Source organism: Perissodus microlepis, chromosome 2, assembly GCF_051167445.1.
Source record: "Perissodus microlepis isolate ML-2025 ecotype Zambia chromosome 2, ASM5116744v1, whole genome shotgun sequence".
Taxonomy (NCBI): domain Eukaryota; kingdom Metazoa; phylum Chordata; class Actinopteri; order Cichliformes; family Cichlidae; genus Perissodus; species Perissodus microlepis.
The window spans coordinates 14,165,261-14,188,029 of NC_140462.1; the positions used below are offsets into that span (position 1 = coordinate 14,165,261).

At 39.8% G+C, this 22,769-nt stretch overlaps 1 protein-coding gene across 6 annotated transcripts in view; it reads left to right on the forward strand.

Annotated features, from left to right (window-relative positions):
- Window positions 1-21,538, forward strand: part of mid2 (midline 2) — a 152,122-nt gene extending 130,584 nt beyond the window's left edge. For all 6 annotated transcript variants that reach the window (XM_084948371.1, XM_084948341.1, XM_084948351.1 and 3 more), the window contains 3 exons: window positions 206-367; window positions 16,552-16,759; window positions 17,106-21,538. In XM_084948371.1, coding sequence (XP_084804497.1) covers window positions 206-367; window positions 16,552-16,759; window positions 17,106-17,529 — 794 coding nt within the window. In that variant the 3' untranslated portion in view covers window positions 17,530-21,538. The remainder of the gene's footprint in view (window positions 1-205; window positions 368-16,551; window positions 16,760-17,105) is intronic.
- Window positions 21,539-22,769: the final 1,231 nt, after the last annotated feature.

Sequence of the window (22,769 nt, forward strand, 5' to 3'; positions counted from 1 at the left end):
TATTTGGGTGGGGATGACTCACTTGGGGGCTTTGAGGAAAAATAACCCTCCTCTGGTCGGAATTGAGAACAGATTTTACTCTTTTGAACATCACTGAAAAAAAGGTTCTTAGCAGGACACACTAACTCTGCTTACCTTAAAAGCGGCAACATAACCTTGTTACTAATGCTGTGTGTACTTGTGTGTGTCTCTGTGGCTCTGCCAGGCTTGTACAACTCTGCAGACAGCTGGATGATCGTACCTAACATCAAGCAGAACCACTACACGGTGCACGGCTTGCAGAGTGGCACCCGTTATATCTTCTTCGTCAAGGCTATCAACCAAGCAGGAAGTCGCAACAGTGAGCCAGCCCGCCTCAAAACCAACAGTAAGTGAAGGCACACGTTACACTTCTGCCAGCCTTTTCATGAATATTTACAAGCCATGTTATTTTGGGTTTGGATATTTAATACAGCTAAAAGTTTGCATCTCTCTCTGTATCACATGTGCAACATAATGTTGTCACGACTGAGTGTTTTTCCCAAAGGACTGTCTTTGATTTACAAGTGAATGGCAGATTTGCTGCTGATTCAGAGCTAGTTTAGATTATTACATTGTATATGCATACATGAAAGGAGAAAGCAGCAAGAGTGCCAGCAGTGCCTAATGTATTTCTGTCACAATCACTCACTCACACTCAAAGCAATTCACTGTAGGTCATACAATCTTCACTGAATAATTTTAGTCTAAAGATATGAACAGTTAAAGAAAAAACAAAAAGTATAATTATAAAGTATAATTTGACAGCATATTTCCAGAAGGTAGGCTTTCATCATTCTCTGATGTGGAGAATCAAAAAGTTGACAATTTTTCAACAAAAAGTATTTATGTCAAAAATGTGTTTGGACATTTCTTGAGTAGACATTTGATATTACGATGTTCTTACAAGTGCAATTCCAAAAAAGTTGGTACAGTGCAAAATGTAAATAAAGACAGAATTTAATGTTTGCAGACCTCAGAAACCCATATTATCAACAATACAACATTGAAAACATATCATTACCTTTTGGTGTGTTGACGCCATCAATTTCAAGAAAATTGTAAACACTGTAAAAATGGAAAATTATGGCTTTATGACTGTACATGTACATGCATATGAGCCATCTAGCTTAATTGTACTCGGCATAGAAGGAGCCTGGAAAATGCTTCATACCTTTCTTGGTCAGTAGCGACTTGTTGGCTGTACATACAGACTTCATATATACATACGCTATGATGATTATAGTAAGATCTAAAGTTAATCTCTGACTACATCGTCCATCAGCACAATACCACTACAAATTCTGCAAAATGACACAAAAAGTATCCTACATGGATAATGCTCTAGTAATAACACCACAACTAGTGTGATGGTAAGATTTAAAGTATATTGGGATATGGGTAAGGAATCCTCACACACTTATTTTATCTTATAGAGTTCACATCCTGAGTGGTTCGTACATAGAAGAGAGAATTGTAACGTTTACTTATCATATTTTAGCCACTTTTTGTCAGCTTAGGTTTACTGTTATAACCTCCACACCCTCTCCCCACCAAAAAGTGTGTATTTAAGTTACAAGTATGTGCATACTTACCTTTTGAAGTATGTACATACAGTACTTTCGGTAGCAAGACCCTTGACAAGTATTCTGTGCTTTGACACACATTAAAGCGTACAAGTAGCTGAATTAAATAAACTGTGCACGAGAGAGCTTTTCCACGTTTTTCCTCTCCTACACACCTGTCAGATTACAGTGAGTTGTGCAACAGTACAACTTATTTTTTACCACTGCAAATGTTACAGGGATTAAACCTGCAGTACTCTGAGCACCAGCACCTCTGTCGCCAGTCTGTCGCACAACTGATATGGCATCCTCCCTTCTTCTATAGATGTACTCATTTTGTTCATACCGCGTACACAGCAGTTGTTTTTCCTGCTTGGAGAAATTTCCACTGTTTTTACAAGACTGTTTAATTGTCGTCCTTCGGATTCTTCGTTGTTTCTCTTTTGTTTCTTTTCTCCTGTTTTCTCCCTGAGGTAGAGTTTGCTGCTGTCAAAGCTCGCCTCAGACTTGAACTATTTTCCATTGCTTTAACATGCTTCTTTTTCCCTGTAACAGTACAAGCTAGTAAAAAAATGCAGTTTTTAAGGTTAGCTAAATGTGAGCAAATAAACTTCATAAAACCGCTGATACTCTTTGGGGCATGTAAGGTTAGAGTCAACTTGAAGAGATAGAATAGTCTTAAAAATGCTTAACTCCTTTGGGACATGGGGGAAAAAATATTGCCTTGCCAAACATTATGATGTGGTCACTGGTTAGAATTGCATGGGAACATAATTAAATTGTGACCACATTTTAACAATGCATGGCCACAACAGAATGTGTTGTTTACTGACCACACTGGATCAAGTCTGTGCCACTAAATAGACATTGTTAACATTTACTTGTCAGTACACAACACCAGGTCCAGTGACAAAACTAGTGACAAACACCACAGAGGTTATTTATTTGTATTTTAAAATAAACCACTATCCGTAGTTTGTAAGTAGCTGTTTCTGTGTGGTTCCTGCTGATTTTGAGTGATTATTGTGAGTGGTCTAAACATTTATTCCAGATAATAATTTTGTGTACTGACAGTCTTGTTTAGTTTTACACCTAGATCTAATTCAGTGTTCTCCAGCAGTCTGGATTTATTGATGGATTCTGTGACTATTTTTTCCTTTGCTGAAGTCTTACAGCACCAACCTCTCTGTAATGTGGGGCTTCTTGGTTGCACTGCAAGCTACAATGAATGTCAAATTTAAGTCCCCTCTAGAGGCTCCCATATCAAGTGATAAGGTAATATGTTAGCGCTGCCTGACAACAACCATGATGAATATTGCAGGGTATCATCATAATTTATCACTAGTTCAACTCAAAGATGAATCATTCTTAATATTCCTTTTTTAAAAACAGTAAAAGAGACGTTATGGCTGTATCTACAAAGTCACATCACCCACAGTCTATTTTGCGGGAATATTCATCAGGTTCAGCTGTGGCATATAATAAGTTAAAACCTCAGCGATATCGCTAATTTAGGATGTGCCCCAGGGGTGCTCAATAAAATTTTAAAATCAGTCTAAAATTGCAGCCGAAGTGCAGTGAAGCAAAAATGCAGCTGATATGCCAGCTCATTTCAGCCTATGCCGGGAGTGGTTTTTAGGATTAACTGTCATCAGGATACACTTGGGATATATAGGCATAGTTAAGGTTTGAACCTTTTTTAGTTTATGTCACTGATTTAACATATTTTAGTATTAAGTATTCGTCTTAGCAGGCTTCTAGAAAGCACTATCACCCTCCTCACCAGCATATCCTTTTTTCCACTGTATGAGATACTGCCATCTGGAAATTTCCCAGTTTATTTCAGTTGAGTAAAGCTTTATTGACATGATATAGTCAGAGATTGTCTACAGTAATCTTTTTATAATACATGAAATCTCTGTTTGTTTGTAAACTCTTCCTGCATGATCAGGAGTTGAGCAAGGTTCCCTGAAGGTTCTCATCTATATCAGAAACTACAACATCAAGCGTGTTGCCTAGCAACCACTTACCAACAGGCTAAAACAATCCACTTGTAGAGTTTATGCACTTTCGACAACTTATAAAAGCATACAAGGATTTTTATTTCACAGCAGTGACATTGAGATATGATGTGATCATGTTGCCTGGCAACCTACCAATAAATTAAAAAGACCCACATATAATGTGCATACACAAATACCACCTCAGGAAATCATTTTTATTTTGCGACAACATCTAATTTTTTCCTTATGCATCATGTTGCCTAGCAAACACCTACCAGTGGGCTAAAATCACAGTCTAAACTATACTGTACCACACATAGTGAATAATTTTAAAATACCTATATTTAAACAATAGTGTACTGACTACATAAAAAGTTGTGATATATGTAGTAAATACTGGTTTTATGGTTGACATTAAAGAGAATCATGCCTGGCTTTACTAATAAATTGAGGTCAAATGCATTATGTATATTATATAGATATATGTATACTCTTAACCGTATGAACAGAATAGTAAGTCACCATGAGCTCTCATGTAAGAAACAGTCAAACCCACCCACACATAAACGAAATCTCTGTCCACTGCCTATTACCATACATATTTGCCACTACAGCATAGTACAAGATAGCACACTACATGACAAAGTATATCATATGCATTAGTATAATGCACTACATCGGCTAAAGCTGTAGTTTAGTGCAATATTGAATGATTTTCTCTCTCCCCCTCTACCCCCACACTGGCATTCTTCCTCTCCTCTGGCAGCCTGTGCTATCAGGGGAAAGAAGCTTGTCCACCCACAGCCAACAGTGGTTGAGATTCTGAGTCGGTGATTGGCAACCAGCATTTCGTTCTGCTGTAATGGTTTAGACAAGCCATCAAAATAACAAAAAACATTAATATTTTTATCCATGATTGAGGTTTTGTGGTTTTCATTATGACACCTGTGTTTTTGTCAGCCTCTTCACATGTCTTTGTCCCTCATTCTCCCTCTCCTCTCCCACTTTATTTTTGGCAGAAGAATTGGTATTGAGATTACAGAGCCTCACTCATCTGTTCTGGTGAAGTTGAATAGTGATTTTGGATTAAAATGGGTCACAACAAAACCGATCACAGATATCTCACTTTGACAGGCTTATTAGAGTTTTTTCCTTCTGACTCTGCTGCTCTGTGGGCTCAAGTAGCAAGCTTTTGAGCTCAGAACTTGCACTTGAAGTCTCTTTTTTTGTCTGTGACTAGATTGGAAGGTTTAGCTGTCTCAGTATTTTAGGATGAGAGGATCTGGGGGCTTTTAACCTAAGCTCATCATATTTCAGGCAGAGGGTTGCAAGCAAAGAGCATTTTGACATGTAGCACTACCAGATACTATAACGTCATGCATCACAATCCTGCCTTTTCAACAACATGACTTCTTAAATTGCTGCAGATCATATTTGGGATTGCAGCAACTCTCAAACCTCAAAACAAGGTGAATTCCCAAAGATATTAATAGTTTTAATAATTATAACAATTCTAATTTTATGAACTGAAACTAACAAATATGGTACACAGAGTCAGAGAACCTAACTAAATGTGAACAAGTTTCCTAATAAGCACAGATGTTGACTTAATCGCAAGCAAATAAACTGAATAAACTCGTGTTATTTGACCTCAGAGGACACAAATTGCAATTTAATGCAAAGCACTGAATGCATAAGGAAATGCTTAATATATTACACCAATTATCATCACAAATTCTAAAAGATATTTTATGGGAGCTGATCGTGTTAAAATAAAGTGAAGGAATTTGACATGGCCTTTGTTGTTTTTTTCCATTTGTTAAGGTCTTTTTTTTTGTTATGCAACAGCTTGTCGTGGCCTCAAACTTTTCATGTTCCGCTTTTGTGTCCCTCTCTAACCCCTTTCTTGGCACGCTGGCCTCTGTTACCCCTGGCTATGGCATATGATCGCCTCGTCTGGAGTCTATTTTTCAATCTTTATGCCATCTGTCAAATAATCTCAGAGGTCATGCTTATCCTTTTTTTTTTATTTATTTATTTTTTTTAAAGATGATACACCTTTCAGTCTTAACACTGGGCAGCCCTACAGGTATTAGCACCAAATACTTTAAACATTTGTTTTAAAGTCTTCTTCTTATTAGAAGATATTCAAGAAGTTGGATTATTATGTTAAATTGTTTTTCAGGAATCTTGAAAATTTAGGATGTATTGTGGTGGAATCCAGGAATAATAAAGGAGCATTTCACCAGTTTTACTACACTACTATGGCATAAAAGTGTGTAAAAATAAATAAATAGTAATTGCGTACTGTATAAATCATTTTGTGGCTCCAGTGGGAAATGTTTAAAAGCATATAAACTGCTTCATGTGATCTCATTAGGAGCTAAAAAAAAATATTGGGGGATTTTCATCTTACCAACAGCTCTCTGTAGTCCAGTCCACATTTCCGCCTGAAGGCAGCATCTTGAAGCTACTCAACAACATTTTACAAGTAAAAAGGAGTAAAATAAGACACCTGCTCATTTTCTGCAACAGAGATTTCTATCTTTTATATATATATATATATATATAGATATAGATATAGATATATATATATACTACCCATCTCAAGTGTTCAATCTTTAAATGATTTCATCCTTTTGAAATTCAGGTTGGCTTGATTGAGACAACGTTTAAAATCATGTCCTAGAGCTTTCACTGGCTTTTGAGGTCAGTCTAATAAAAGATAAACCTCGAGTGCCTGAAAGTGAACAGTGGCACTAACGCTGGAGCATATGGAAGTATCACTTTGCTGTGGGATGCTCGCAGCCAACATGTGAAGTAACTCACAGCTTTTTGAATAACATATGAATTAAGCATGATGCTAAGAGGGGCATGTGCATGTACAGTACTGCGCAGAAGTCTTGAGCCACTCCTCGTGTCTCCATATTTTTCTTCCTAGGAGCCAGAGTTTCTTTCAACTTTTCAAAGGCGTCTTGAGCAAAAGTGCTCCAGGCTTTGTGAAATTTTTCAGTTCAGTCATTCTGTCTTATCATTTTTAGATGAAAGTGGGGGATTTTTAGTTTGTTAACAGGTAAAGAAATACATTTTAAACTTTCGTTTAAATCGGCGGCATGGTGGCACGGTGGTTAGCACTGTTGCTGCACAGAAAGAAGGTCCTGTGTTCAATTCCACCATCAGGCCGGGGTCTTTCTGTGTGGAGTTTCTGTGTGGATTCGTATGGGTTCTCCCTGGGTACTCCGGCTTCCTCCCACAGTCCAAAGACATGCTGTTAGTGGGGAAAGGTTATTATAGTGAAGAAGGGTTATTTGAGCAGTCAAAATTGCCCGTGGGTGCAAATGGTTGTTTGTCTCTGTGTGTTAGCCCTGTGACAGACTGGCGACCTGTCCAGGGTGTACCCTGCTTCTCGCCCTATGACAGCTGGGATAGGCTCCTGTGACCCTGAAAAGGATAAGCGGAAGCGAATAGATGGATGTTTAAATTGTCATCAGTATGTATGTAGTAGGTCGGGAGAAAATCATGGCAGGAAGTGTCTACAGCTATCTGTAAACCACGGTTGAGGATATGTCATGGCTTCGTTCTGTATTTTAGTCAGTGGTGTTTGAGAACTTGTCAAAACTGATGTAATTATGAACACTGAAAAACACCGTCACATTTTGATCCACCATCCAATATCATCTAAAAAGAGTCTGTAGCAGCAGCTAACAGACCCTCATTCTGAAAAAGTGATAACAGTTTGCCTAAGAGAGTTCAGACTTTGTTGAAGAATAAAGGTGGGCATACCAAATCTTGACTTTAAAGCTTGTTAGAATTGTACAAACTGATTTTGCCTTATATACTAAATTTAGATGTATGTTTGGACACGTTTCAATAAATCACCGCACCTATTTCTCATTTTCCCAAATATAAGAAAAAATGAAGGGTTGCTTAAGACTTTTGCGCAGTGCTGTACAAGCAAGTGTGCTTGTGTGACCTTTTAGTATCACAACTGTGCATTTACCTCAGATTGAACTGTGACCAGGTTTCTACATGACTGTCTTCAAAAAATGGAGCCAGAAACCTACAGAGACGCAGAGAGAGCATGTGCAAGTGGATGAAACGTGACAGATTGAGAGTGAGAAAGGAAGAGTGTTGGGTGAATAAAAGACACCAAATAGCTCTTTGCAGGGATGAGTGTCTGCAGACGTGAGTGCCCTCAGACTACTGCTTTTACCCAATAATACAACCCAGGCCTCAGCAACGTGGAGAGATGGGTAAAAGTGCAATATGCCAGTCCAGTTACACTTTGTAATTCTTCAATGGGAAACACATTCACTTTAAACAAGCACAGAGTGGTGTTATTAAAGTACAGAAAAAGCACGTTTTCTTTTTATGACTCGTATTTTTCACAGATATTTGCTTTATTGTTCTTTAATATATCTTTTATTTATTATAGAAAAAATTATGATAGTAAAATATTATTTTAAATTGAAGCATTTAGTTATTAAAAAAACATCTTTTTTGAAAACGATATAATAATGATTACATTTGTGCTTAAGCAAAAAAATATTTTTATGCATTTTTAAGCATTAAATTCAGTTAAGTTTGCATCTCTGCTCGGTCACAATTTATTAAAGTTGTAGCTCACAAAACAACAAGAACCCATATTAATCCAGACTGCTTCTATTAGGCGGTGCCCTGTTTGTGCATTTTTTTAATTGCCTGACTGTCTCGGTAATGAATTCATATCAACAAGAAACAAAGCTGCACTCAGAGTATGAAGCAGTTTGGTTATTTAGGACAGAGAACAGATTTAAATTTAGAATGAGTGGTTTTTTTGCATGTTATGTAGATTGGTCTTACAGTTTATCATGCAGTGCCTCTCTCTATCTGTCTGTGTCTGACTGTTATTCCCACAGACAGTTGGAACGAGACGTCTGATTATATAGAACTGTAAGTAAATAAAGGCCCTACCACTTTCTTGATCTACGACCTTATTATTTTGCAAAAATCTAGTCCCAGTTAGAGTGAAACAGAAAATAAAGCAGGATATGCTCTTGAGCGTGTCTTCCTGGGTTTTTAAGTCAGATCTGCTCTTTGTCAAGTCTGGTTTTCAAACACCAGTAAAACACCAGTACACCCACATCCAAGATCCTCTAGGCTGCAAAACCAGACTCACTCACCAGTCAGTGAGTGATGTCACGGTGGCTGTGTCCATCTTTTATATACAGTCTAAAATTATTCCACACTGCAGGCCACTCACTATAGTCCTATGGAGCAGGCTGTCCCACTCATAACTTCTGATTTTGAAGTGCTGTTGCAGCTGGATTTCAACTATAAGTTGGAATTTCCTCAGCCAAGGCCACGAATAGCTTCTTTTGAACATGACAGGGGTTTTTTTTTAAGTTTTTTGTGAATATTTCTAGCTATTACATTCTCATCTCCACTGATATGTTGTCAGTTTAGCTATGATAGTGTGTTTTTACAATGACCAGACGCATTCACATTCCAGCTTTCTGGCTTAACATTTGGAGCTGTCCCACAGCGTGAAGCCTCCACTGTAATTTTCTAGAACAAAAGAAACTGTCTGACGGAGGAGCACCAACAATATAAACCCAGGCTTAAATATGTCTTCATGTAGCAGCTCTATTGTTTTAACTAAAGATTAGCCTCTATTTTGAGTGAGCATATTGTTTATGTCTAAACAAAACCCAATCTGAATGAATACTTGCCTTCCTGTAGGCAGCAACTTTGCTGACAGTCAAACACTGGACTGTTGACTTAACAATGTTTGTCATTCTATTGGTAAACTATTCTGGGCAGCCATATTGTGTGTGTACAAAGCAGGGAGTCAGCAAACCCCCAGAGAGTTTGTGGGTGTGTGTATGTGTGTGTTCCTCAGATCCTAGACACAATATTAGGTAAGCAGCTAAAATCCCGGCTGAAAATATCACATGTCAAGGTGCCCCAGGGATACACGTCCCTCCTCCTGTTAAAGGGCCTGCAATAATATTTACCCAGCATGCATCTCTGATGACAGGCCCCGAGCTACCACGCACTCCTTAAAGTAAACAGTCGGAGGTAGAGATGAGATGAAGAAACAGGAGGTAAATCGGAGTAGAGGTTGGAAAGCTATAGAGGAGGAGAAGAGGAAGCGTCCACATAGAATAGTGGCACATGGTGCATGGGATTTTAAAGCATTCCTGGTAGATCGTTGATCTTTTTTGCATGTCAGTGCTACGTCTAACTCCCCGTTTGTTCTGATCTGTCAAATAAATTAAAAACAATAGAGAGACAGTCTGTACATGCACAAAAAGTAGCCCTGGAATATCTCCATGACTTTGATTTTAAATAGATTAACAGTAAAATTAGATAAAGCAGTTCAGTTCTTTTGATTTAGGTAGTGCCAATTTGCAACACTCGCCTCAGGGCAATTTATAGCCTATAAAGACTCTATAATATTAAAAAGAAAGTCCCAGCAATCAGACGCAGCACCAAATATTGAATTTCTCTCCAATTCCAACATTGTGTTTAAGACACCTGTTATGTTTAGATCCGTATCCATTATGTATGCCCTTCTGGGAGGTATGTGTCGAGTTCCACCTTCGTTTTGCAGCATGAGACAAAAAAACCCAAAATGCTGTCATTAGTCATAAAGAACTGTTTCCAAGAACAAGACAAACAATAATCCTGCAACAACTCGTCTGGCCCCCACGGGCCCCTGAAGTAACACTGGCACTGGGATTTACGATTCTGTTTTTTAATAAATCCTCTCACAGAACAGAGTTTGCAAACCAAAACTCCAAATGTCTCCCAGTTTGTCTCTACCTGTCACTTTGACTTTTTTTTTTTCTTTTTTGGAAAAAGTTTTTGAAATTACTCTTTTTAGATGGGTACCATGCGTGCTTTCAATCAGGGGCTTTCCGATTCAGAGGGTTTTAAAGCAACAGTGTTTAGGCTGCTTGTCAGGGGCACATCAGTCTGAAAAGACATTTAAAAAGTAAAGTCTGACCTATTTAGCTGCCAGGCAACCTTTTAGAAGTCCCACAGCACCTTGAGTTGCTTGACAGTGAAAACAATAAATCACAGCTCCATAGAAAAACAAGCAATTGACACAGAATAGAACATCCCCCTAGCTGATCCAGTCTAGCATCAAACTCTGTAGTCCATCACTATATGCACTGTCAAGAAATTTCATTATATGATGAAAAAGAACAAGAAAGTAGTTTTTTGGACAGATGTTAGCTGATTCCTCGATGCAATAGAGCTTCATTGTTTTCCATAAATGTAAGAATGTGCCGCCCTCTTGGGAATGTTCCTTCATTAAGAAGTAGTTAAGAACTTTTAAGAAGTACTGATTGATGGCGCATTTATTGGCTTCAGTCTTCCCACATAGTGTTGCATGATTTCATCTTTCTTGTTGATATCCAAATATTCCATAGAGCTGAAGACAGCCAGGTCACTTCACTGCGTTATAAATAGCTTTGTTTTTATGAGCTGTCAGCGCTAGCACGTAGCGTTTCTCATTAGCTGAACGTGAAGCAGCTCAGTTTTATCATAAACCACAATTAAAAGATCTTATTATTATCCTGTTATTGTTATCTTGAAGGTTACCAAGCCAATTAAACATCAGCTTTAACTTTCAAAGCCTATGGTGCCATCGTACGCTACATCGTCCTTCAGTGACATCCCATTCTTAATCTATCAAGTTTAATATGATGTCCACTCCTAGACCTCATGCCCATCTTTTGCTGCTATGACAACTTCGACTCTTCTTGGAAGGGTTTGCATGAGGTTTAGGAGTGTGCAGCGGCTGCTCGGTCATGGAAACCCATTTCATGGAACTCTTTAATTTGAAGGGTTAGGGTTAGTGAGGAAATTTTATGACAAGACTTGGCAGCATGCTATCACAGTACCACTCTGGAATTCACTGAGACCCTGAGTGCGACCCATTCTTTCACGAATGTTTGTAGAAACAGTCTGCATGCCTGGCTGTTTTGATTTTGTACACCTGTGGCCATGGAAGTGATTGGAACACCGGAATTCAATGATTTACTTTTTGCAGTATAATATATGACCATGTTTTGTCATTTGTATTTGTGAGGCTGGCAGAGTTTTTTCTTATAGTTGCTCGCTGAAGTTCATTAATTCAGCTGGTGAAAATGCCAGCAGGTGGAGGGGGCGATTGGGGTTGTGTTAAAATGCCAGACAGCAAACTGAATGTGAATGCTGGAAGCTAGAACGATCAGCATCTCACCAAGGAAAGCTTCATAATAAAGCCATGCTTTCAAGTCCCCTTTGATACATTTGCTATTTTTTTCCTGCAGTGCAGCACATTTATGTGAATTGACACAACAAAAGAGGGAATACCGAGAGCGTGGCTTTGTTTTAGTGAATGATTACATTTCACACACACCAGCAAAAGCCCTGAGAAAGAATCTCGCTGGAAGAAGGGGGGGAAAAAAGGCAGTCTTTCACATGCTTTTACTCTAACGAACCATCACAGACGCTTCCTTTCCAAAAATGGCTTCATAATCACAGTGAAATTCTAAGCAGACCCAGAAGCCTTACTGAATATTATTTTTCTAGCACTGGTCTCTGAAGACTTTGCCTAGTTCGTTAAAGGGTGAAACTGCAGAAGATCAAGGACTGCTGTTTGTCTTTGCTTTTTCACTACACAAAGACTTTTCCAGTTTTTGGAGAAGTTTTGTAGAAAGAGCCAAAAATTGCCCAGGAAGGACTGAAAAGAGAGGATGTGACACATAAACACTCTCGATGCCAAGAAGTCATGCTGAGCACCTAATACCCATGCAGCGTTATTGGATGTCCCCGTCTGTGTTACATGGCTGCTGCATTTCTAATCTCACCAGTGTACCTCTGTATCTCAGACAGATGAAAGTAGTCAGCACAGCTGGATTCGACGCCACGTCACATATGAACGAGACAATTAGAAGCAAAGCGGCACGCTGCCAGTTGGCAACTTCTAAACAAATGTAAAAACCTGTGAAAGGATACAAGGTTGCGTTACGCTGCTGCTGTGTCAAGAGAGCTCGCTCGGTGTCCCTGATGCTGCTGTTTCTACTGCAGTAATTGTTTAGTTGTGCAGTAAAATGGATCTTTTTTTTCTATCTCCTTCATTATGGAGGCAACCCAATCTTTCCCTCAGCAAAAATGGAAACCAGGAAAAAGAAGAAGTGTGGGTGAAATTGACTGAATTGAAATAAAGTCGATTACCCAGATGTTGCCCCACTGCAACTACTTCAGCAAAGACCCAGCAGAATGAAGTTGGAATGAAATTACTTTTTATAAATGCTCCCCCAACAGTTGTCTCTTTTATTTCTCTCCTCTCTTTTTTTTTCCTTGATGCAATTTCATTTCTGTGTTTTACAAGGTTCCATTAAAGACTCGCAAGTACGTAACAATGCACAGCTCTGAGGCAGTCTAACGAAGAGCGATTATCTCTGCAGACACAGATATCGCTGAGTATTTCTGCAGAAGCTGAAGCACGCTAATCACAGTTACCGCTTGGATATTACATCCCTGAGATTTGCTGCTCCCCCATCTCGTCTTTATTGTTTTGGCTCTAGAATCTGACAGCTATGTGCATATTTTTGGTCAAGAACTTTATTGTGTGGGGGCGTGCCTGTGTGGTTTCTAGAGGTAGCTGATGTAAGAAGGGTTCCGAACTTTCTTTGAAGTAAACATTCACTTTCTTATTTTGAAACGGTCTTCTTCCTAATGTAGAACTCCACACATGACTTATTTACACCTTTAGGCCAGCAGTACAGCACTCCAGAAGAAATCAAATTTGGCATGTTCTCCAAGTGCTGCTAGCAAATACCAGCAGACTCGCTGTGACTCTGGGTCTGTTCATTTCATGGCGGCTCTGCAACATGGAGAAGCTTCAGCGGCGCACTGAGTACTCAAATCTTTAACTTAAATAAAAGAAGAACTGTCAACAGTAGAACATTCTTCACTGCGTGTAGGTTTGTCCGACATTCAGCATTAAGTTAAAGTACTGATGTATGAATAGTAATGTAGAACGGCTTCATAAAATGAAAACGCTAAAGTACAAGTTGCTAAATTTCTATGTTCAGCACAGAAATGTATTGGGCTCATTTTCACCAGTGACAGACTTATGACTCATTCTGGGAGTAGACATGGCTTGCAGGTGCCTTAAAACAGGAAATGAAAACTTAGGCAGTGGTTACAAGTTGCAGGCAATTTTTTTTTCTTTCAAATTTGTAACCGTTTAGTCTCTAAACCTTCCAGCTATTCAACATATTCATGGGTTATTTCAGTTGTACCGTCCATTTTGATAGTTTTATTTGCAGTGAAATCATGCCAAAAAACTCACAGTTTAGGTGCAAACTGATTATTTCAGACTTTGTCCATTTACAAGAATCCTGCTGGCCCGGTTCAAAACATTTCTTCTTGGGAATTTACTGAACGCCATGTCTGCTTCTTGGAGAGGCTCTAGTTGATGCCTTGTGTACGGGCCTGCTTGTCCTCTACCGTCACGTGCGTCTCCCCTTCCTGAACCTCGGGCCCAGCCTGGGCTCTCAGGAGTCATCCCCTGGAAAGGCATGACAGAGCCCCAGTGTTTGGAAATGGCTGCGCTGGCAGCGATAAGCAGTTCAAAGAAGAGAGCGCATTAATGTAATTGGCTGCCAGCAGCGCATTGGCCTCGTCGTCTCATATCCACATGCGGTAACACACACTCACCACGCAGATTATTGGAGAGGGGAGTGTGTGAGAGTGGAGAGAGGATAGAGAGGATGAGAATGAAAGAATGGGGGGAAGAGAGATGAAGGCAAGGGCAGATAGAGAGAGGGGAGGCGGAGTCCGGGTCCTCATTGTGTCGCTCATTAAGCCATGGGAGGCTCAGGGAGGCTGAGAGATGAGATGAGAGGTGTCAGAGTTAAATGTCAGGTCTGGAAGGGATGTGGCTGACTTCCATGAAGCCTACGCGCACACACACATTGAGAGGTTGTGAGGGGATCCTCTGCCGAATCTTCAGTCTCATATTATCCCCTCAACTTCTCTTCTCCTTCTCGCTCCATAGCTCCTCTCTCTCTCTGCCACTCACCTAGTTTTGCCCTCCCAATTTTCCACCCATTACACCCAAATTACTGGTGCCATTGCAAACTGAATTGTTGCAGCCGGGTAGTAACATTTCCACTGAAAAGCCCCAACCTCTACCTATCGTGGTGGAAGTAAAGGCTATTTCCTTCAGCTAATTTCCAAGTCTGTGTGATTGGAGGCACAGAGGAAAATGCCGGGTGGCTTCCTCCACTGTTACGAAATGTTTTCACCAAAGGCTGTGAGAAGCTTTGAAGTTTAGACTCTCGCCCTTGTATCTCAAACATTCTCCTCTTGTGTCTCTCCCTGTGAGTTCTCTGCAAGCACTTCTCACCCCGCTTTCTATTTGTTTTCTGCTTTTGCTGCTCTGGGTTGAAATCTTCCTCTCGTTTTATTCTTATTTTTGGTTCTTTCTTCCTTTTATCTTGTGGCATCGCCGGCCTCTTTCACTTCACAAGCTTGAGTGGAAAAAAAACAATGGCAGACACACAATCAGAAACTAGCAGGTGAACATACAGAAGCATTAAAGAGCTGAAAGAGAGAACATTTTAGTAAGAGATGGTGGAGACCAAAAAAGAGCTTGGGTGTGTTTTAACCTGAAGTCCGGACTAAAAACACTGTCAGTTAAGCTTTGTGAGGAGTGCAGGTGTAAGCAACTTGTAACTCAATTTTGGAGGCACAGTTCTGGTTCGTCTCCTAGTTTATTTCTCAGTGGGACCTAAAACATGGAGGAACTAAAAAATAAAATAGTCAGCCATGATCACTTGATCATGATTGGATCCCTCACCTTGCAATATTTTCATATATTTCCAGTACACTGTGTACCTGAACCATTTTCAAACGTTGCAACATTCACCAGACTTGCACACTTTAACCACTTATTACCAGCTCCACACAGCTAAGAAGCTTAAGCAGCATGAGCATATAGCTAACCATTACTCAATCATTACCTAATGCGCCGTATGAAGCCATTTCTCTGCAGTTATTTGCCTTCTTTATTTTCACACAGGATGTTTGCACCAACACTGAACATGTTCTTGATGAAAACAAAAACTGTTACACACAAATACACTGTGTATTTCACCAAAAATCTTGGCTTCCACGCCAGTAGAAGCCTGCAAAGATGAAGCAATCTCTTCATTCTCTGCCTTGGCTGTCACCTAATCCTCCTGATGTGTCTCTCATATAATAATCCCCCTCCTGTTTTGGTTCTGTTTATATCCACACGCAGAGCTAATGCTCTAAACATACAGACGTTCTAGTATGTCGATAAGTTTGAGGTCCACATTGGTGGAGTTATTACAAATCAAAAATACATTTCCCATAACACCCACAGCTCTACAACCAATAAATATATTCGTTCATGAGAATAAAGTAAACAAAGCAATTTCAGTCAAACAACACCTGAACACTATTTTGAAAGCTGTAGTATAAAATGAGCATGTTATACCTAAAAATGTGCACAGTGAGCTTCTGTATTTGGGTTTTCATTACAGTAATAAATAACGCTGTATAATAATGTCACACTATTAAGCATTAATAAGGTATTTATAAGGTATTAGCAAGTGCTTAATTCATCATTTATATAAGATTACTCCTCCTTTGTGTATCATTTATAAATACAGATCTGTTTATCCATCTGTTACTGTTACAACATGTACAGCTATCACTGCTAGTAATAATCATAGTCATAATTATAACCATGATATATCTGTATTAAAAAATGACATTAGAAATGAGCGCTTACCCTAACCAGTTATAATATTTCAGCATTATCGAGGTAATAATTAAACATCTCAGGTCACATCTTTGTTTGTGTGCCATTCATGAAGATTTGGAATTTAATGATGACGGTATTTTTATTATTACATGCAGTAACAGCACGTAATTATATCTCCTCCCAGGTCAACCTTTCAAGTTGGACCCAAAAACAGCCCACAAGAAGTTACGTCTGTCCAACGACTGCCTGACCATGGAGAAGGACGAGAGCTCGCTGAAGAAGAGCCACACCCCGGAGCGCTTCAGCGGAACAGGCTCCTATGGAGCTGCTGGTAATGTCTTTATTGACAGCGGGTGTCACTACTGGGAGGTGCTACTCGGAGCATCCACATGGTAAGAATTGCACGCACGCACAAGTGCATTATATAAGCCTGCAAGGAGGCTTGGTAAACTGAAATATCTTTCTTTTGGGAGTTTAAATCTAGGCTGTTACGCAACCTCCCCCACACACACCATGCACACACACATACAACAGACACACACAGTGTATACTCTTATCCTAATTATATTTTCACTAATTGGCTGTGAAGTAGACCTTTTTCATGCACAAAAAACCCAAAGGGGCTACGTGTATCTTGTGTGTCCTCAGCATGAGGTAGCCTGACTGTGTAAGTAAAGTCATTAAGGAGGACACTTGCTTCAGATCAGTAATGTGTTCCAAAATGTGCTTTCCCTGCAGGTATGCCATCGGCGTGGCTTACAAATCAGCCCCGAAAAACGAATGGAGCGGCAAAAACTCATCCTCGTGGGTGTTCTCACGTTGCAACAACAACTTTATGGTGCGGCACGATGGTAAGGAGATGCTGGTGGAGGCGAGTCTGCAGCTGAGGCGGCTGGGTGTCCTGCTGGACTACGACAACAATTCGCTGTCCTTTTACGATGCCATGAATTCCCAGCATATCCACACCTTTGAAATCTCCTTCCTCCTACCTGTTGTACCCACTTTCATGATCTGGAACAAGTCAGTCATGATACTCTCAGGGCTACCTGTCCCCGATTTTGTCGATGGTGTGGCCTCGGATCTTCAAGAGCACCAGCAGCAGCAAATGGGGATGTGCCGGCAAGACTCGCCATACTTGACCGGGATGAAGACCTGCCACTGAGTGGTCGTGTGACTGTAAATGCGATTAAAACACTGACACGGTGGCTCATGTTAGCTAGTTACTTTCATATGGGTTTAAAAAGTTGCAAATATGCACAGCAGTCTGGAAAAATGTCAGTCCGGTTAGTTTGTAGCCATCCAATATTTTGCAAATCCATCATCAACGAATGGGAATGAGGTCTTTTGACTGCAGCCATCAGCATACGTGAAGTCCATCCGATGCCCTGCAGTCACTGACAGAGAAAGCTTTGGTGTCCTGTATTTTCAGGACCATTTAAGGTCTTCCTTTTTTCATCTGTGTTTCACCCCAGGCAGAAGACCAAAGTGAGAATCTTCATGTCAGCCATTTAAAGTTTGAAGGTGCAGCACATGAACAGTGAAACTACTTAACCTGTGGTAGATTATGAGAAAGACAGAAAAGGAAAAATATACAGAGAAAAATGAATAGAAAACCGATTGATGCTTTGACCACAGCAGTGGAAAGTGCCATCCACCAATCCATAATAGTTATCAAACAGGTGGATGGAAAGGCCATAGCAGATGCTTAGAATCACAATTTTTAGCTGTATCGAACCAGTAAGTGAGCCTCCTCATGCCCTGAGTATCAGGGGCACTGTTGTTCCCAAAAAAGCCGATCTTTTAATGTCTTGATTATAAATTACCCTTCTCTCTAAGGGGACAAGTAAACACAAACCTACCAGCAAATTACCCCACACATCATTTCAGAGTGTCTGGATCCCCCCAGCGTTAGGGTCAAGCAGTCAGGATTTGTCTTTAGTTTATCGTCTGTCTTAGTAGTATGAAAATTGATGCCACTTTCATGTCTGTTATTACAGCGCAAGCAGCCGAGCTGGCCTTGTAGCATAAATTGTGGAAGCTCCAACTTTCAAGCTGCAGAACGTAACCTTCTGATCATAAGTGTCTAAAGTGTTTAAATTTCTCTTTTATTACAGATTTAACAAAAGTGTAACGTGTGAATGGGTAAGCTTTTGAAATGCTGCCAGCCTGTCCCCCAAAAAAGGAGCTTTTTTCCTTTGGGGAATTTTGATTCCTACAAGGTTTACACTAGTACATACATTCTCTGGGAAACGTACAATACCAAGCTTTTTTTTTTTTTTAAACCTCTTTGCTTTTATTCAGTCATTTTTTTGATTTCTACATTAATAAAAACAAATAAAAAGCAAAATTATGAACAGATCTTTGCTGATCATATTTTAGCAAATACATCAAAGTATCTTACAGTTTCTCCAAATGTGTGTGCAGACATCCAATTATAGACATTACAATCTCTAGCTTGGTAGAGTTTTGTATTTACTGCACACAATGGAAAAATAATGCACACCAGTAACTGCAAATTCACTGTAAGAAGATTTAAGACTAGGAAAAAAACTACAAATTAAGACAGCGAGTTCAGTAGTATTTTTTCTTGGTTGTAAAAGTAACACAGAGCTTAACTGCATATTTTGAGTTTAATGATGTATGCATAAACACAGTACAGTGTGATCATACCGATGAAACAAAAACACTAAAACCTCCCGCATCAGTCCAGACACGACAGTGGTATTCTTTTTCCCACACAGAGACTCTTGATTCTTAAAATGTCCCATTGTTTTTCAGTTTGTCTACTACAGCAGGCTGTACTGCAAGTGTTTCCTTGCCGCTGTTCATGTGTTGTGTCCTTAATAGCTATGTGTGGTCACTGCTATAGTCCTTTCCTCGATCTTCCTCCTGGATTTGACCCGTCAGTCTTGTTTTGTATTGACAGGTCACAGCTTCCTTATTTCAGGAAGCGTTAGCGTCGCTCCCGGATTCTTTATTAACAAGATCCCAGGGGGCAGATTTGCATCGTGTGACTACTCGACTTGTATAATAAGAGGTTTATTGATAACTAGAGGGAAAAAAAGCGTTATTTATGGAAAAAAACAAGTTTACTTTTATTATTAATCGCAACATATTCATGATGCACTTTTTAATTAACACTAACTCCCCTCTGTGAGTATTGAAAAAGATGGAAATGTGTGGCAGGGTTGTAATGGGGAGGGTAAGAGACAATAAGCACTGCTGCTGGTTGTGTTAACTCATCCTATTTTTCTGCTCATATTTTCAAAGTAATTTATGGTGGTTAGCGTGTAAAACACACTGCGGTAAAACCTCTTTTGGTCACTCGGAGAACTTTGCAATAAAGAAAGAAGTCACAGCTTTTAAGTTTTGTTTACTGTGCTTTAAACACAACCAGCGACTTGTCCTCCCCATTGCATTTTTTCAATAGCATACAGTGAAACTATGTTTAGAAAAGGGATATGATTATGATGGTGTTTGTGGGATTTTTATCGTGATTATAATGAATAACTAATAGCTGTTTGTTGTTGAGTTTTCAGGGAAGGAGGTGGTTAACACTTAAACCTGCTGTCTGTCGCAATGTCATGGCATGATTGTGTGTTCCTCTGTAATTTGTTACCACACACACACACACACCAACACACTCCATGTTCAGTTTAGGTTGGTCTTGTCGTGATAAATGCATGATACATTATAGGATCTCACAGTTCACCGGGTAATTTAAGTAACTCTTTCAAGCTCACCAATTTGTTTTTTTCCCTTTGGGTAGAGGCTCACCTGAACATTTTACAAGCAGACCTGACCTCGAAACTCTTTCTGTTCTTGATCACTATTCAAATAGCAGCTGAAGATGGAAAAAATAGTTTTGCTTTCAGGTTCGGATTTAAAGGCCTAGCGTGGGTGACAGTTTCTCTCTGGTTTGATATTCAAGGAAGCAGGGCTGATTCAGACAATCAAATATGTATCATAGTTTTTGCCGATTTAAGAGGCGGCGTAGCCAGAAAGACGAGAGAAGCTGTGACAAAGTGACACTGGAGGTTGTGCTTAAAAAAAGATGCAGACTTTTACCCAATTTGACACAAGAAACCTTACGCCTCATTGCCAATTTCACTCCTTTTACTCATCACGGGGTATATAACTGTTGACTGTCTTGTAACATTTCTACTCTGACAGGCTATGATCTCCTTCACTTGAAAAAGCAGGCATACCCTGCAAACACACTGTTTTAAATCATTTGCTAGTGACCTTAAAGTTCCTTGATGAGTCAGTTGGGAACGGCAGTGAAAATCGGATCTGCATTATTCACCGAGGGAAACTGAACGGTGCATCAGTTATGAATATTTACTCGAGGTGTTGATTGATAGAGATGTTCCACATGTCAAAGATAACACAGCACACGAACAAAGCAGGGAGCTTACCGGACGTTACCTGACTTCCAGATATCCATTCATCTTGCTGAATAATGTCGGTCGCAGCAGCCGAACAGTGTTGATTTGTGATCTGGACCGACAAGCTCAAGTCATCTGTGCAAGTGTGCTTGGCTTGGTCACTGCATGAATATGTGACCTTGCCGCAGGTTCATGCTGTAACTCTGTCCTTATCTTCGAGATAGGGTTTCCTGTCGAGTCAAACATATTCTCAATTTTTATTTTTATTTTTTACAATGGGGGAAAAAAAACTTCGAAAGCATACAGAAAATGTTCATTGCCATGCATATCAGATCATCTGCAGTGCTCTTTTTTTGTGTCACAAGTCAATACAGTAAAATATATACGGTGAATGATTTTCAATAGCTACCCACTCCTTGTAGTGCAGTGTAATACCCTAGAGACAATGCAATAGATTCTCCTTTCTGCTTTTCTGTTTGTGTAACTTGGAAAATGTTTTTTTTTTTTTTTACAACTCAAAAGAAAGGCACTCCTCTCCTTTTGACATTTGGACCTTAATTTTAAAAAAAAGAGAAAAAAACTGAAACAGCACAAAAAGAGCAGTTTTGCCTTCCTGCAATGCTTCCTGTTTCCATAGATATAACAGATATACTTTTAGTCAGAGAGGAATGTAAATCATAGGGGGAAATATATATTATATAAAGTTGTATATTATACAAAATATATATGAACCAATGTTATTTATGTGAATTTAAGTCCAATTAAAAGTCTGATCCCAAAAACTGTTGGAGTCAAGAGTTTCTTTTTAGGTTTGCTACTCAAAAATGATGCAACTGCTAAATATAATTTCAAGTATTTACAGAAAAAACTGAGATCTAAGAGAGGAGTGAAGAAAAAAATTCCAGGGTTGGACAGGGCGATGCTCCTGTCCTAAAGTCTCAAACTGTTCTTTAATCATGTTGATGTTTTAACCAGGTTTACGACACTGGAAAGATTCATAATAAATCTCCCTTTAAGCAGCTTGTGAAACACAAATTGTGGGCCTCTCACAGGTCTTACAAACATGTACGGGAATTTAAACTCCAACCCACAGCTTTCAAAGAGGCTGAGCCCTGGAACGGTACATGGGGCAGTAAGGTTGCCAGGTTGGCAGGTCATCCAGAGCTCAGGGTGGGGTTTGTAGGGCTATACCCTCTTAGCCCTCATCTGCCATCGCTGGCACGAGTTACTCACTACAACTAGTACTGTAGTGCATTGGCCCCAGCACTGCCTGCGAGCATGGCACAAACACAAACACTGACCCTGAAAGGATGAACAGCCCGCTCATGTAATTTGCATTTAATTTGCTTTGAGGCAGCAGGAATGCTCTAACAGTGTAATAAGGGAACCAGGGGAATTTCAGCTCGCTGAACAATTCAAAATGTATACTAACATATAAGGTGACAGCTGTGGGCCTGTGTGGAGTTTGCATGTTCTCCCCATGTCTGTTTGCATTCTCTCCAGGTACTCTTGCTTCTTCCCACAGTCCAAAGACATGCCATTAGTGGGGTTAAGTTAAATTGTGATTATAAATTGCCCCTAGGTGTAAATGTGGGTGTGAATGGTTGACAACCTCTCAAGGGTGTACCCAACCTTTTGCCCTATGACACCTGGGATAACCCCCGCAACCCTGAATTGGAAAAGAACAAGAGATTGGATGGATTGCCTTAAAATGCATCACACGAGCAGATACACCAGTGAGTTCATACCCATCTTTACGTTCTGGCTTCATTATAGTGTCATCTACTCACCAGGAAACTTGTAACTGTAGCCTGCACGCTTTGAGGCATGTGGACAAAATCTGCCCTTCGACTGATTTACATATAAATACCAGTCAAAGTACACTCAAATGCTTTTGCAGTACCTCTGGTTATAGTATTCAGGCCAAAACTCTGCCCTGATAACACTCACAGACAAACTCACAAAGTGAAAACAAGACCAGACACTCTCTTGCAGCTGCTAAATGTGGTGGTTT